The 18,258-nt window shown below is 45.9% G+C and overlaps 1 protein-coding gene across 1 annotated transcript in view; it reads right to left on the bottom strand.

Annotated features, from left to right (window-relative positions):
• The window catches only part of DBH (dopamine beta-hydroxylase), a 648,743-nt gene that overhangs the window by 175,853 nt on the left and 454,632 nt on the right, over positions 1-18,258 (bottom strand). Inside the window, exons 7-9 of the mRNA XM_069609630.1 lie at positions 9,520-9,663; positions 7,627-7,665; positions 1,588-1,647 (exon numbers count right to left, since the gene is read on the bottom strand). Of these exons, the coding sequence (XP_069465731.1) occupies positions 1,588-1,647; positions 7,627-7,665; positions 9,520-9,663 (243 nt within the window). The remainder of the gene's footprint in view (positions 1-1,587; positions 1,648-7,626; positions 7,666-9,519; positions 9,664-18,258) is intronic.

Here is an 18,258-nt window from a genome sequence, read left to right on the forward strand (position 1 = left end):
ATTTGCATGTGCTTACATACACATCACTATAGTAGGTGCATTAAACATTGAACTAGTGCACTGCGATCAGTGCCCGAAACCGACATTGTAGAGCCAGATCTCTGAGGTGAGCATGTTGACACCTTGAGCTAGCTCAGTAGATTTTGAACCTGTGACCTGCAGTTTACACACACATCTTTGAAATAAGTATCTTAATGCACTGAGCCAGCACACTAAGATTGGAAACGTTGCCCTGCAGTTTACAGACTGATATTGGAAGTCAGTAGGCTAACACCCTGACCTAGCTCACTAGCATTGGCAATTGTGATCTGATGTTTACACACAGTACACCAACACTGTGACCGCTCTCCCTAAGGATGGAACCTACCAAATGCAATTTATTCACACATCTTTTATAAATGCATTTTGACACTCTGAGTAATCTCACTAGGGTTGGAATCCTTGGCATGCAGTTTACTCAGAGATCCCCGAAATAGGCACCTTTATGCACCGATCCTGCAAACTGGGATTGGTACCTGTGACCTGCAGTTTACAGACTGATCTGGGAAGTGAGTCTGTTAAAACCCCGAGTTAATTCACTAAGATTCAAAATGGTGAACTGCTGTTTACTCAAAGATCTCGAGGTAAGTACAGGAACACCTTGATCATGCCGAGTAGGGTTGGAACCTGTAACCTTCAGTTTACACACATATATGTTGATATGTGTATGTTAAGACTCTAATATATCTCACTAGGACTGGAACCTTTAATCTGCAGTTTACTCACAGCACTTTCATATATGTATATTCAGTAACAGACTAATCGACTTTTTTTACTGCACCGCCGAACTCGCAATGAGGCCCATTGTCTTTTCTTAGGCTTTCATTCTTTACAGCCTGATACTGTAACATGCCACTGAGCAGTGTCTGTGTACAGGCACACAGAGCCTAGTAAAACTAACAGTGACGTTGAGATCCCCGTTGAGAACAGTTGTCAGATCAATGGGGCTGAAAGACAATTCACCTCCAGACACCCATGCTCAGAGAGAACAGACCCTGCCAAAAGAGCTCACTGGTTAAGCGCTCGCTTCTGGCATGGGGTAAGCTTCCAGTTTCCAAGTTTGAATCCCAGCAGCACCAACACAGTCCTTTAATCTTCTGATGTGAGTAGAGCAGTATTGCATATGCAAGGTGCTTAGAAGTAGGAGGAATCCGGAATCAGGCGCTGTGAAAAAAACTGATATTGTTCTTGTTGGACATTTTGATTTCCCTGGCAACGTGCCAGCTGGCGCTGCTTAAATATGCACGAGTGAAGGGAGTTGCAGCATGCAGGCTTTAAATATATACGTATTTATAACTGGAACAAATCGTGTTAGCTGCTCTGAATAGGTTTGAATGCAGACCTTTGTTTTGGGGGTTTATAAAAGACACGTTCTTCCCAGCACACATGGGTGAGACCGGCATGCTACTGTGCTCGCAGTGATGGCATGCTACTGTGCTCGCAGTGCACCGCATTTATTCTGGAGACTGCAGGTGCGAAGCGGGTCGTGATGAGATATTGAGTACATTTAAAGGTGCAGTTAGTGCCTAGTGCAGAAAGGGTTCCTACCACAGTAGCGCTGGTCCTGTCTTCCGTGTTGTACGTGCACGAGGTGATGAGTAAGTCCCCCTGTGTAGGAAACACAATGTGGAGAGATCACAGACCACACAGTGCCATAGTGCACATAATACATCTGAGCTCAAGAGACACCTGAGGATAAAAACATGCACATCTTTGGTCTTGAGTGACAAGTGGGGAACGAGACAGAATGAAGCCACAGAGACTGCTACAATGATGAAGGTAAACAAAGAGAGAGAGAGGCAAAGACAAGGGGATAACAGAATGAAATAAGAGAAACACAGATGCAAAGCAAGGGGGAGAATCAAGGTTTAGGTCAATGAAATAGAGGTGGAAAATAGAGGGTGAAAAACAAAGAGAGTGAGGGAAAAAGAGAGGTAAAAAGAGAGACATATTATACGTCCCCCAGGGGTTGTCTACACTTAGCTTCATAGCCTATAATTTGGCTCTCTTGTGCACAGGCTGCATGGGTATTGCTCCACCTCCCCTCCCAAGAACGACCTGCATTCCTTCAAAAATTACTCACCCACAGAACCCTCAACATCGTATCCCTAAAACTCACAAGAATTGATTACGTAAACAGCCTCTACCTAAGAATGCCAGAAAGACTCACCAAGAAACTACAACAGGTGCAAAATACAGCAATACGGATCATGTTAAGACTAAAGAGAAGAGACTACATCACTCCAGCACAGAAAAAGCTTACACTGGTTACCAGTAAAAAAAGCACGTCAATTTCAAAGCACTCTTCATCGCCCACAAAGCGTTGCACAGACAAGGAGCTGAATTCCTCAAAAATAAGATTAGCCGGTATCACCCAGGAAGAGAACTAAGATCCAGCAACGACCTACAAAAAGAGGCGACACACTACTAAAAAAGGAAATTTGGCAGAACAGCATTCTCACATCTAATTGCTAACATCTGGAACACCATGCAGCAAAGTAATTAGATCCACAAAAGACCACATCGCCATCTGTAAACTGCTCTAAACCTGGCTATTTAGCAGACAATGACAAACTCAAAGCTACACCAGCAACAACACAAAATACAAACAACTAGAGACGAAACGAGTTGGGCCAAAGAACCACAAACAAGAACCTGGCTAAATACGTCAAGCGGCAACCAAAGAGCCACACCAGATGCTCTAACAAACTGATGGATTTACTAACCCATCTTCCCCTTCCTGCTCCTCTGACAAAAATGACGCCACTGCACCAGACCTTGGACTAGCCACACTACACAAAAACAAACCAAGAATCAGTACTATGGTCACACCCAGAAACTCCAGATGATGAAGCACACCTAGAATGAACCACCACATAGTCTATAAAACCATCTATAATGCAATGACACACCAAAATACTGGATCCCTTATGGACACTATCTAACCAGTGTGCACTACCAAACCCACCACAGCCCCAAACACAAAACACTAACACAAAATACTACCACACCCAAGGCACTAAATCATACCCATATAGTTACAATGCAAGCAACCTCTCGCACAAACTCCCACATGCAAAACAACACTCACAGACGCCAGTAACTTCTGGTTCTGTACCTATCCTCTGAGCCTAACCCAACTAACCTACCCACCCCCATCTCTTGAAGAGCCATGGAGGTGCCTGGACACTGCCCTTGGGTGGTAGCGGTGCACATTATAAATCAACAGAATATAACTTATCAGCCATATCCTTCATACAATCAGTTCAGATGGACCCTTTGCTCAGGGATTAGTTGCAGTGACTCCTTAATTTCGACACATCCCCCACCACCACCTAAGGGGTATGTGTTACTGCCACTCTTATGGAATGTGCACATACGCCTTCTCCGCCACATTACTGGCACATGTGGGCTGGAATCCTATAATTATGCAGATGATTCACAACTGTTTCTCAGGTTGTGAGGTAACAACAATACCGCATCGGATTGACTGCGGGAACATCTCCTGCATATTGATAGCTGGATAACTCTTATGCAGCTCGGTCTGCACCCTAAAAGGACTGAGATGATCATTTCTGAGCCCAGTCATGGGCTGTGGTCTCCTGATTTCTGGCCTCTGAAAACGGTATGCAGTCTTTGCATCAAAACTTTTTCCATCGAGGGATAGTCCAACACATTTTTTCCATCAAATGCATATTTATGGGGGGTAACGGGTTAATTTTGTTTCAGGTGGGTTTTTAAGGGTTCAAAACAGGGGGGAGCCCCATAAAAAATCTACATAAAAAATAAAAATGCATTTGATTGACCTTTTTCAATGGAAATGATTTGATGGAACTATTCCTCGATGGAAAAGGTTTGATGGAAAGACATGTAACCTCTGAAATGGCACTCCACTGATGGTTAATGATGTTGTTTGGCATGCAGGCTTTGATTTCGCAAGATGTCACTGCTTTACCACATCCCAAAGTGGAAATAATTCTGTTGACTTCACCCAGGCACGTGAGAATACTTGTCTCAATTGCACTAAAGGAGCCTATACGGGACTCCCAAAGTATGTGCTGAATCACTTTCAGACAATTCAATCAGCGGCATCTAAGAATATTCTTAATCTTCATAATTAACATTCAGCTAAAGATGCGATGGAGCCCCTTCATTGGCTGCCAATCTCTCAGATGATTCTGTTTAAGGTTATCTGTGTCATTCATGTGCCCTCTTCCTCATTAACATTCTGCAAAATGCGCCTTGCAGCCCCTTCATTGGCTGCCAATGTCTCAGAGGATTTTGGTTAAGGTCCTCTGTGTGATCGATAAACCATTTTGCTCAGGTAGAGATGTCATGGAGCCCCTTCATTGGCTGCTAATCCAGCAGAGGATTCTGTTTAAGGTCCTCTGTGTGGTCCATGAGTCTTCTTTCTCATTATCATCAACTACAGATACTTCAGGTCCCTTCATTGGCTGCCAATCTCTCAGACGATTCTGTTTCAGATTATCAGTGTCTTTCATAAATTATCTTTCTCACTAACATTCATGTAAGGATGTCATGGAGCCCCTTCATTGGCTGATAATCCCTCAGAGGATTCTGTTTAAGGTCCACTGTGTGGTCCTCATCATTCTCATTATCATCGACAGACTCCCGGGGAGTCCCTTCACTGGCTGCCAACCACTCAGATTTTCTCAGATGATTCTGTTAAAGATTATCTGTTTCTTTCTTAAGTCATCTTCCCCATTCACATTCAGTTAAAGGTGCATTGGAGTCCCTTCATTGGCTGCCAATCTCAGGCAATTCTGTTTAAGGATCTCTGTGTGATTACAAGCCATCTTCTTCATACATATTCAGCTAAAGATGCCCGGGAGCCTGTTAATTTACTTCCAATCACATAGGATTCTATTTAAGGGCCTCTGACAGATTCATAAGTCATCTTCCTCCTGATCATGAGATGAGGACGCTTTGGTGTCCCTTCTTTTGCTGCAAATCTCTCAGGAGATTCTGCTGAAGGTCCTCTGTGTGATCCATAAGCCATCTTCCTCATTCACATTCATCTTAAGACGCCCATTCATTGGCTGTCAATCTTTCACACCATTCTGTTTAACTTGCACTGCGTGACTCATAAGACCATACTTGGCTTATGCGCCGCATTCATCTCAGGTCAGTTCAAAACACTTGAACTAACTAGAACATCACTTTCTTGTTATGCTATTTTAATCGGTTTTTAGACTGTATCAGGCACCACCTGATTGGTTATTTTAAGTTAACTTTGCCCAAGTTTCAGTGCTCTAGACCTGGGGGGGGGGATATCTGTGAGCCCAGAAATTGATTATGCTCTTTCTGGAATTGGGCTGCACTGCTGAGCTTCCGACTTCAACTTCAACCTTTCTTAAAGAGTCTCATGGGCTTCTGGATCCCTATGGGGTTGGCTCCCATCCCCCTACAGGAACATAGTTCCCTCCACTGTCAATCTGGGATGAGCGAGCATCCAGGCGGATGCTGTAGTTCAGAGCTTGGATCAGGTATCTTTAATAATCCAGATGATGCACAGTTGCTTGTAAAAAGATCAGATTTTGGTGAGTCCTCCATTTCTTTTCCATTGTGTTGGTGTTCCGTTGATATCTGCATGAGTGACATCTCTTGAAGCTGATCCCAAGCAATAAAGAGATTTTAATTGTTGAACCTAAGCCCAATACCTGGCAGTCATCCCTCTGGCCAGTCGAACTTTGCAGTTGCCCCTCTCCTGCTCAACATGTCCATAATCTAGTAGTAATCCTTGACAGTAAATCGTGAGTGATAGATAGCTACCCAAAGTGCGCCTGGGTAGTGCCACCCAACCTCTGGCACCTGAGAACTCGGAACCTGATTCTGCCACGGTTGGGTCAGGAACACTATATCTGCTGTTTCAGATCAGGATTCTCAAGGAATGTTTATGCAAGCAGCTTGTATTTTGGCTAGCCATTGCCCCTTGTGCCCCACCTGCAGTAACTCCAATATGCCACTCCGCAGGCTATTACAGGAATTAAGAGCAGAGGTATAGTTACTTCTTCTCTCCGAGCTTTAAAATGGCTCCTGATATCAGCCCATGTGAAACCTGAATCTCTGTGTATGGCACCCCAAGTTTACTATGGTCACAGCCTCCATAAGGAGCATGGATCATCATTACTGGCCAATCTTCTAACCAAATAAAAGGATTTGATGTGCGAGGTACAGTCTCCGCTTTCAAGCAAGTTACTGGGCCTGATCACGACTTTGGCGGTAACGCCGGTGGATTTCCCGCTGGCGGTAATAGTGCGAATATTCAGCGGATTTCCCCCCAGCTCAGAGCGGGGTGAAATCCGCTGAATTTCTGATTTGGCGGACCCTTAAATCCGGCGGTAATAGTGCTACCGCCAGATTTAAGGGTTACCGCCAAAGTCGTGATCAGGCCCACATCCTCTAAAACACTCCCCATGTAACACCCAGTGTCCAATCAACAAGGTTTCTTGAGCTCCAATTGGCAGCCTTTATCTACTGGACAGGGAACAACCGTTATCCATGTTGAACTCTTGGGTTGGCATCAACAGAGGCACACGCGTGACGTGCTCTGAACTGTGGACTTCTATCACATCTGGGTTCCCATTGGTGCTCTTGTCAAGACTGAGTTCCAGATCTCTCTCTCCCTCAGCTGCAGCATCTTATCTCTGAATGTTCCCGTCCACTCATCAGGCAACCACTCAAACCAAGCACTCGCAAGCTGCCTCCTGGCACTCTCATCAACTCTCCAATCACACTACAGGAATTTGCAAGGCCAGCCAATGACGAAGAAGGACCTGGCATCTCACACATTTACATTGGCATGTGCCGATGTGATACGTTTTCAGCAGCTTTTGGCACCTTGCACCATCTGATTGTGGACCTTGTAAAACTTTTACCCAGAAAACCTGCACAGGGTCACATAGTCCCGAATATTATGACCAGGGCCCTAGAGTCAAACACTGGATGCGCTCACCCACCTCCCTTACGTCCCCTACAGCATACACATGAATCCCTCCGAACCCCTCAGCTCCCACCAATTGGTACTGCAGGCACGTCATCAATAACCCCAAAACACATCCTACAGGCGCACTATACACTCTGGGTATTAGAGGGCTTATGCAGAGTACAATACAGAAGGGGAGGGGGGGGGGAGGAGAGAGAGAGAGAGAGAGAGAGAGAGAGAGAGAGAGAGAGAGAGAGAGAGAGAGAGAGAGAGAGAGAGAGAGAGAGAGAGAGAGAGAGAGAGAGAGAGAGAGAGAGAGAGAGAGAGAGAGAGAGAGAGAGAGAGAGAGAGAGAGAGAGAGAGAGAGAGAGAGAGAGAGAGAGAGAGAGAGAGAGAGAGAGAGAGAGAGAGAGAGAGAGAGAGAGAGAGAGAGAGAGAGAGAGAGAGAGAGAGAGAGAGAGAGAGAGAGAGAGAGAGAGAGAGAGAGAGAGAGAGAGAGAGAGAGAGAGAGAGAGAGAGAGAGAGAGAGAGAGAAAGAGGGAGAAAGCAAGACAAAGCTAGAAAGGGAGTGACAGAGAAATGGAGAAAAGAAGAGGAAAATAAGAAGTGAGTTATTCCAAGATATTAAAACTTGCACTTACCGGTAGAACCTGGAACACTTTTTTTAACATGCGGATTTCCTAAAATAAAACAAGGACATGGTTGCTATGGGAGATGGGAAACTGTATACAAGTGTCCCTACTTGACTGAATCTCTGCAGCCTGGCTGCAGTCCATGAATTGATGCTGAGAGCTTTAAAAGGAATAGTAAACGAGCTAGAATAAGTGTCTGTGGAAGGGGGGGCGGGGGCGCAATGCGGTGCCTGGGTGAAATGGGGCGTGAATCGTGAAAACAGAAAAATGGAACAGTGCAAAGGAGAAAGGTGTCCAACGTAAGAAGAAGGCATGACTGGGCATACAGGCTGAAGTGGAGGAGGGGGTGAGAGCAGAGGAGGGAGAGAGCAGTGTCTGATGGGACATAGGCGGAATGGGAGCAAGCACAGAAAAGGAGGGGTTACAAAGTGCATGCAGTATTGGAAGATCTATCCACACATTGGACTCATTACGGGGTTTGCCTTTAACCGGCGGTAATTCTGGTGGGTTACCCGCAGACCCGCTTTACTGTTGCTGCTGCTGATATTCCGGTATTATGGATGCCGACAACGGCAATAAGATCCCATTCCATGGAGTCAGATAGGACTCCATAGAATGGGTTTGCTGCATAGCGGGCACCAGTAATACCGGTGCCGGTGATTGTGGCAATTTGGTGGTAGGGGCCTGAACTACCAGCAGGTCAGGCCTGCCGGAGGATCAATGCCCATACTGGCAAACTTGGAGTGTACTGGTCGGTTAAAATTGCCAGAGCCGGTATCACTGGCATTCTTTCCAGCATTTTTACCAGACCAGCCCACCCATAATGAGTGTTTAAACCTCTTTGGACTCATTTTCAACCTGCAAAGAAGCCAAGCGCACCTTCAATATATTCACTCTCGAAAGATATATGAGTCAATTCCCCCTATCCTTCCTGGCCCTGGGACTCATTGCAACTTGAGAGGAGATTTTTGTAGGAGGGAGCGAGGAAGGGGGGTGTACAGAGCATGAGACCAGTGTATGTGATGGGCGGATGGGAGTTCCTTTTTTGAGGAAAGAATTCGGGACCAGTATAATAGGGATGGAACAATAGTGCATGACCAGTGTCTGCAACCTTTGCCTCTCCAAATGTTTTGGATTGCAACTCGCATCAGCCTTAGTGAGCACAGACAATGGCGAGGGATCTTGGGAGTCACAGTCCAAAATGTCTAGAGAGCTGAATTACGAACCCTATAGCTTGATCAGGTGTTAAATAGCCAAGGGTGGATACTGGAATGCTACACCATGCAGGTCTGTGGAAGAGGCCTGAAGGCTAACTCCACTGATCACCTTCCTAGCGCTTTACCAAAGTCATTAGCCTCTGTGCACTACTGTTCCTTACTGCTATTACCTCTTGCTGCTCTGATGAGACTCATGTTTCATCGTGCATAATATAAAATAAAAATAGAATACAATAAAAAATCAATGAAATGCAGAAATTGGGTGGGGACTTGGCGTTGCCAAGTGAGGATAGGTTTCAAACCAGAAAATGTATGGGTAAATACAGCTTAGCAATTTATTTTTTGAAGGTACAGGCTATATCCCTCACGCCACATACGTTTTATTATTTACGTGGCTAAATAAAACCACGTAAGGAGAGAGAGAAAGCATTGAAACACAGCTTGAATGTGAAGATAATGAGATGGCTGACACACAACATACACACATCAAACCATGAACAACATGGGAGATCCCAGAATCTGTGCAGCTGATTTGTCAATTCATAGAAATTCCTGGTGCCTTTGGACAGCAGGGAAGGAAAGGAAGCTTAAGGGAACACTTATTTTACAACATACCACAGGCCCAGTGGGACTATCACAGGATCCGATTAGGGGGCAAGGAGCAGACACTCATCCCTACATGTACCTGGAAATGTGGACTGTAATGCTTGTCTTCATTTACAATGCCAATTTCTACACCTTCGCGGGCTAATATGGTGCTCACTTTCCTTCCTGTCAAGTGAGTGTGCAGCTGGGAGGCAAAGATGTGGATCCCACCAGGAGGCAGTGCCTGGAAGACATACATATGAAACATTGTCATTGCATTAGACTTGCATTGTAAACACTCCATTAGTACATCATATTTACAACCCAAGGCTATCTCTGAAAAGTACTGGCCAGAATTGAAAGGTGGATGGAAAACTCATCACCCCAAACGTGATGGAGGCGCCCTGGTCTTTGTTGAACAACCCAATCATCCTTGTGGAATCACACATTTTCACACCTGGGCAAGTGCCGTTAGTCAAACAGGTGGCTCTAACAATGGTCGAGAATGTACATTCTCTGCCCGCTGTTCCACTCACCTGAGGCCGGTCCCTGGGTGGCGCCATCTTTTTTTTCTCTCCAAATATGGGGAGGCAACAGGGAGCCTCTTCATGTTGCCTCACCATCCCCCCTAACAAATCCAACCACTCCCACCCTCTTCCTTTCCTCCCCACTTACCTGCTGGACCAGAGATGTATTCTCCTGTCCCGGTGCTCTTCCCGCTCCTGGCCACCATAGACATGGAAAATGGACTTTTTACTATGGGACAGCCATCTTGTTTTTTTGCGTTTCCTCAAGAGATTGGCGTCGCTTGTGCAGCAAATCTCCAGAGAAAAAATTAAATAAAACACACCCTGTATAAACCCTGGGATGCGAATGGATTTCACCCCCGCTATAGGGGTGGCCATGGCCTTTAATGTCCTAGGTTTGGGCTGGAAGTCGTTAAAGGTCATGTCCACCCTCCATAGCAGTGGCGAAAGCCATAGTATAGAACTGAAGATCATGCTGTGATTTGTGGGATACATCCTAATGACATAGCATAGCATGACATAACAAGAGCCAAACAAGACCAAAACCTATGATTCCTATAAGAAACATTTCCGTACTGTACATGTGTGAAGATTCGCATATAGGTGTCCGGGACACTGTAGTGCACCGCCGAATCAGCCCTAGTCAGGAAGCGAGAAGTCCCATGGGATTTGTGTAAAGAGATTCTCTTCTAAAGCAGATAGTGTTTATATTGTTTGCTGTATGTCATTGTATGGGTCCCTATAGTAACTGTTTGCACCACTTCATATTTACAGTGAATTAGGAGACTTTATATTTACCAGCAACATATTATTTTAGAATATGCGTGTGGGGTGACCAGGGTGAGGCACGCTGTAGCTTAATAAGTTATTGGGACAGAAGAGTTGTTAATATTTGGACTGCTGCGGTTAATATGGAACTATTAGGTTACCCCACCCTAAGATTAAACAAGAAAATAACACTGGTGTTCCATAAGCACCCGCTGTCGCATACGTATTAAGGTGAATCTAGTCCAAACACATTATTCATAGTATTTTATTCTATGTTTGATACTGTTGTAGCCAACATGTGTTTCGACCAGTTTGGTCCTTTTCAAGGCACAGTATAAAATCTTATTCCTCTTGGTTACGATATGAAGAGAACTTCCTGTGTTGGCACTGTTTTCACGGTGAAAATATTGAAGACGCTGAGCATGTGACCAATCCTCTGTACAGCCCCTCAAGAAATCAATATCCCAATATGTGGTGCCAAATCTTTCTCAATTTCCTTTCGACCTGAAATCTACTTTGGGTTCTGCATGTCAGCGTCCTGCCTTTCGGCCGTGAGATGATCCAGTGAGCTTTGCACAGGAAATTCTCTTCATATCGTAACCAAGAGGAATAAGATTTGATACTGTGCCTTGAAAAGGACCAAACTGGTCGAAACACGTGTCGGCTACAACAGTATCAACTATAGAATAAAATAATATGAACAATGTGTTTGGAATAGGTTCACCTTAATATGTATGCGACAGCGCATGCTTATGGAACACCAGTGTTGTTAACATATTATTATTATTATTATTATTTTTTGTTTTTTTTATAGTTCATTACAACTTGTAAAATATCTACTGGAAATAGCAATTCAACAAAACATTTTAAAACACTCACAATCATTACAGTCCTCCAAGGATTTCATATCGAAGTATCCTGACAGATAGCTTCCTATCATTTAACGTGCATTATTCAGCCATGTGACCTTCTAATTTTTCTTAGTAAGCTGTTAAAGCAAAGATTATTTTCGTTACTGTTCCATTTGACATTAAATTCCACCACTCCTCAGGACCTAGATTTGGTTGCTTAATAATTTCTGGTCCCAGATGAGTAGATCTCAGAAGAGTTAATTTATTGCAATATAGCACCAGGTGTTTTAATGTTTCTGGTTCGAGTTTACAGAATCTACAGTCTACATCCTGATTGTTGTCCTTCTTTTTTATGTTAGCTACAGATTTTGTTTGATCCGAAATTTCAGGAAGATATTCCTTCATTTTTTACATGGGAAATTTTGGAGGTATTTCGGAAGAGTGTTAAATGCCCTTGTTTCTAAGGCGACTTGCGCCATACTTCTGTGCAGCACTTTTTTGTCTGAGTTTTCGCACCAGTCTTGGTTCCAAAGCTTCTTTTTGACTGCTTAGTTGCTTTAAGATGTCTGCACAGGCTAATTTCCATTGATTTAGGATCGATTCATTGTGCTGTTCTCCCACTGAGCGAAGAATTCGATATTGGGCTAAGTCATCTGCTCCTAGAACTTTCCTGTATACCATGAGCATATTCCACATCACTTTAGCATTGATAGATGTTAGTCCAAGTTCATATCTAATGCAAGCGATGGGCGTTCCTCCAGGCAGCATTAGTACTCTACTACAAAAGGTGTTTTCGCACCAAGACCATGGGGGTCATTCCGAGGTTGGAGGTAAGGGAAAAATGATGCCGGTAAAGTATTACCGGCATTCCTTACCGCTACGGGCTATTCTGACCAACCAGACCGGTATTTACTGCACCGTAAAGTAAGATGCTTTAAATAGCGGTCAGGGCGCGCGCACACGACACACCATGCCGGCATTACCGGCATGCCCTAAACAGGACCTGATCTCAAGCCATGCAGACATGCAAATAACGTTCTACTGAAGCCCGAAAAATACCTTACCGGCATGGAGTAAATGCCGGCATCGCCAAGAAGGTGTTAAGAACCCTGATCAGTGTTTCCAAGAGCCACAGGTGCACACAATCAGCACTGGTGGAGGCAATGGAGTCTGGCTCAGCACAAAAGGAGCACACCCACAGACCACACACCCTCCCACACCAAGATTATACCAATAGTAGTAGCACTACTGGAGCTGGAGGCCCTGCTTGCAAGGTAGCAACAACAACAACAACAGCAACAACAACAACCACAGCCCCCACCACAGAGGATACACAGGAGGAGAAGGAGGGTGAAACAGGCCCAGCATGCCCCACCAGTGCAGCCACCGTTACCATACCGGCAGCCCACAATCCCTCGCATCAGAGCCACCCCCTTCAACCTAACACCAGAGCAGATCCACACCCTGTACCGACTTGACCGTGACACCATCACCACCATTGTGGACCTGATGCATGACGACATAGTGCACCTAATAGAAATACGCACCGCCATCCCCCCTCTACTGAAGGTAGTGTCTGTGCTCCACTTCCTTGTCACTGGCACCTACCAGCACACAGTGGGGCACATGCATGGCATATCACAACCCATATTTTCCCGGATACTGACCCAAGTGCTGAATGCCCTCCTCAAGCACACAAGGGACTACATATCCCTACCATGGACTCCCCAGGAGATATTTGATACAAAAGTTGCCTTCCATGCACTGGCAGGCATGCCAAATTGTATAGGTGCCCTTGACTGCACCCACGTGGAGATGGTGGTCCACATGCCATGGAGGTGGCGTATCGTAACCGCAAGCAATACCACTCCATCAACATGCAGATGGTATGTAACGCCAGCAAGATCATCACACATTGCTGTGCCCGATATCCAGGATGAACTCATGACTCTTTGGTCATGCGGAACTAAACGCTACCACGCTATATGGAGCGACATGCTGGATGACGTGCCTGGCTGCTTGGTGAGTTGCCTGACTGTGCAATGGCAGTGCATCAGGGTTGTGAGGTGGGTGGCTGCATACTCCATCTGGGTGGGAAGGGGGGGAGATGCATACTCCACCTGGGTGGAAATGTTGACGCCAGTGCACGATGTGCACCTCACCGAACACTGTGCTCCAAAGCAAGTGAAACGGCACATGACTACCAAATCCCACAGTGATGAAGTAAGGCTGACACCTTACACTACATGACTAACAGGTAACCAGGCCGCATTCAACAACACATGCACCACTCATCGGCGGCCCTCACACACCAAAAGGGCATCCTGCACTATGCACTGCATATGTACTATGCCGCTGCCTCCAGCATATCACCACACAGGACAGTCATCCCTGAGAGTGCATTGAAGTGATCCTAACAGGGATACCACAGCGTGTCACTGGTTCTGCACATCCATAGGAGTGCTGCAAATCACCATGGTACTGATCAGTGCAGAATGACGAATTTGCTACTGACTACAGCCAACACTCCCTACTACCAAATCTCACTGAACACAACACATCAATGATTTTACCCCAAGACTGCTGCATGCATATACGATGCACGTGCAACAAGATGTGAGTGCACACCATAAACCATCTTCAAGATGCTACCCCCTCTATCATTCCATTGCACAGGACACATGGGGGGCCAGAAATGGGGTCAATGCATCCAGGGAATGTACGTATGGGCAGAAATCACCTGCTGCCATGTAAGACTAGTTCAGTTGTCCGCCATGAATGTACGGACACTTACCTTCATTCCCCTCTCATGCAGGTGATGGTGGCTATCCCTTGAAGCCATGGCTCATGACCCCTGTCCGAAACCCACAGAACAGGCACGAGGAGGACTACAATCACTCCCATACCCGTACACGTGTGGTGATTGAGCAGACCTTTGACCTGTTGAAGGCATGTTTTCGTTGCCTCAGCCGGTCGGGTGGGGCACTCATCTACAGCCGTGAGAAGGTGTCCAAGATCACCATGGCATATATAATGCTGCACAATAAGTGCATCCGTCGGAACGTGCCCCTGCCCCCTGACATGGAACTGCTACCACCTGATGATGATGAAGGGGAGGAGGAGGAAGAAGGGGCAGGGCAGCATCACGGTGCCGATGCACAGGAGGGACGTGCCGTGCGGCAAGCATTGATTGGACAATATTTCTGACACACAAGTCAGCAGAGGGTGTGAGGATGTCAGGATATCAGGCACTGGGTGTGGGGATACATGTACACTATGCACTGTGCAATATTAAATGACACATGCGCAATGATGAATGTCCACTCTGTTTTTTTTAGATGAACAACCGGTGTATTTAAAGTGAAAATTTCAACGTGAAAATACAAACCCTCCAACATCCTCCCCTCTCCCCCTCCCACCACAACTTCCAAACACACCCTCACCACCTCCCCCTCCCACCACAACTCCCAAACACACCCTCACCCCCTTCCCCCTCGCACCACAACAATCCCACACTAGTCCCATAGGGTCCACAAAGCCCACATGTGGATGGCAGTAATGTCACTGTGCGCTCCTGGAGCCAGGGGGAGGCATGTCCTGGTGGCGCAGTGTATGGAGCGACTGATGGAGCGGGCTGGTCTGGATCGAGTTGCTAGTTGAGGGGGTGTCCTCATGCTGGGGCTGTTGGGCAGGATGTGCAGCCTCCAGAGCATCGGCTATGCAGCCGAGGACCTCACGTTGCTCCATGGCGGTAGTGTTCGTTATGGTGCGGTTCCTGCCGGTAGTGAGTTTTTCGGGCATTTTTGCACCATTGCGCTACATCCATTACCAGCATGGTGCAAATCTTGTGCCCATGAACTCGTAATAGTGCACTTTTAGCGGTCTATTGCCAGCACGGACACGCTATTTGCGCCATGCCGGTAATGGACGGAACTTACCTCAAAACTCGGAATCAGGGCCCATATGTCTGCCGAACACCCCAGCATCGCCTCGCCACCAAAGGTCAAAGCCGGAATCACCTTGGCTTTGTAAAATTTAATTAGCCGTTTCAACGAAAAGGTCCCATACTTTTTATTTAATACAGACCCTTGGGCCGCCAGGCAGACATATTATTCTAGCCATCAGTGAAAAGCACATGTTGGCTGGAGAATATTAGACAGTTGGCCTCATTACGACCCAGGCGGTAAGTTACCGCCTGGGCCGTGACTTTACCACCATGGCGTAAACTACGTTTACGCCATGGTGGTTGGCGGACTTACCGCCCCATTCCAACCTTGCCGGGGCGGTAAGTCCCCAATCCCCATTTACCCTTCCCCATTCCCATTTTTGCCCCATAGGGCATAATGGGAGTGGGGAAGGCGTTAATTACGCCACCGTAAATTACGGTGGCGTAATTAACTCCATGGTCCCTTAGCGCCATGGATTTTAACACCTGCTAAAAGCAGGTGTTAAATCCGCCATGGCGCTAAGGGACCTCGTACTCAGGCGGTAAGGGTCGGCGCTGTTTACGGCGCCGTAAACCCCTTACCGCCTGAGTTGTAATGAGGCCCAGTGTTAGGAAAGGAGATATTTTGGATAGAGTGTTCAAAATTGATATTAATTGTATATATATATTTGGGGCAGCAAGGGATCCAGGACTTTTTAAAGTGCACTTTAAGTGCTGTAAGTAGGTTTCTAAAGATCTCATTTGATAGTACCCTAAAATGGCTCGGAGGTGGTAAAACATGCACAGGCAAACTCTCTGCGTGTTCTAGTGCCTCAGAGCCATTTTGATTCCGATTCCATGGATGGAGCGAGGCATGAAGTGGGACATTTCCTCGTTGGGTTTCCCCACTGCATGCAGGGATTCCACCAGCATCCCCCATGCATCACATTTTGGTGTGGGCAGAGATGCTAGGATCCCTATGGATGCAGCCTGCAGGTGGTGGTCATCGCATGTAATGATGACTGCCTTGTATGTAGATCGCTGCTACAATTAACTGATAACTGCTCTCACGCATGGGGAGACCACTCAGATCCTTGTTCCATAGCTGGTAAGATAACTGGTAAGATAGCGCAGCAGGTTAAGCGCTTGCTACTCAGACCTGTTGCCAGGTTGTAGGAATAAGTCACCGAAAGGCTGACTCAGCATTTTATCCTTCCGCGGTTGATACATGAGTTCCAACTTCAGTTGGATAATAATAACTGTATATAGAAATGTTCTATGTTATCTATGTTGGCAAACATGCTACATCAATAACTTATTATCCACACAAGGAGGAAAACAGCACATAACAGACCACAAACACAGATGTAATTCGGGTCTACCCGGACATAAAAGGTGTATTTGTAGAGTGCACGTTCACCATCAGAGGGGCATCTTGGCGCTATTGGGAGATAAAAGATGTTTATTGTTACCCAACTTAACGTTACTCCTTTTATTGGCCTCCGAAGAAGGAAAGGCTGAGTGAAACTACCAGGTTTTGAACCTGTGACCGTGAGGTCAAACACAGTCCCCAGTAGTGGCTGCATTAGTCCACTGAGCCACAGACCCACCTTTCTTCCACCCGGACATACAACCTTCCTTCATCATGTCATTATATTAGTGCTAAGGCATTGGCATACATTTTTATTAGCAGCAAAGTAGCGGTTTTAAAGTGCTGTTTATGGTTTGTCATAAAAATAAATAGAAGGGAAAAAGAGGAAGGTAGATAACAAAAAAGCTGGAATACAGATGACTTTTATGTAGAGCATCTTAAGTACTTAAAAAATGGCATGGATCCAAGGAAGTAATTGGTTACCTGGCTGACACTTAAATTATGCCCTACTGTGCACTCGAGTGAACGCAATGGGGGCTTGCTGACACGAGCAAGCATACAGCCCCCGGCTCTGACTGGTTTATAGGGCATTAGACCTGGTCTATAGGGCAATAGGGCAATGCCCGAATCAAAAATGCAAAATGCTAGTGTGGGGCAGTTTTTGTTGTTGCTCAAAGTGGGCCACTTTTTTATCCTATGTGGGACAGTTTGATGAGTTACTTTACTATGTGGCTAATAGTTTTGACCATTGTTCATGAATAAACATTCTTTAAATTGCACACATTGCATCACATTGTATCCAACCCCCGCCCCCTCCCCCTCTTCCCCCTTGGGCACTAGTCAAACGATCTGTCACAAAAGGAATGACTTGCCATTTGCAACTGTGGGGCACTTTTTCCTTGGTGCCGAGAACATTGTATGTCAGTCCGACACTGTACAGCCCTCATTTGTCTGCCGTGCATTTCAGTGGATGCGCCACACATGGTGTATTTGCTAAGGTGGGGTAGTAGCCCCAGCATACATGTTTTACTCCAATAGAGATATTAAAATGAATTATGAGAATAAATGTTCATCTAATGCACGAACATTCCCGACCAGCACTTCAGCAAACAGACAGAAGTTAGACATTACTGCTGCATTATTTGTCCCTGGACAACGAGGCACAGGGCAATGCTGGCTCTGGGCCTAAGGATGGGAGATTGCAAACCTTTCGTAATACTGGACGCAAGCCTATATGGGATCTTAGTCAACACGTGACCCACTGCTATGTGTTCAAATTCACTAGCCAAACATTGAAACGTCTTGATATGTGCATCTCTAAATCCGTGCATGCTGTCTCCTTTGTGGCTTGGCGGTTTGTGAAGGTTGAGCTTCTTTGGTTTTGGCCATTAGTTGG

The sequence above is a fragment of the Ambystoma mexicanum genome, chromosome 8 (genome assembly GCF_040938575.1).
Source record: "Ambystoma mexicanum isolate Mex_15411 chromosome 8, UKY_AmexF1_1, whole genome shotgun sequence".
In the NCBI taxonomy this organism is placed as follows: domain Eukaryota; kingdom Metazoa; phylum Chordata; class Amphibia; order Caudata; family Ambystomatidae; genus Ambystoma; species Ambystoma mexicanum.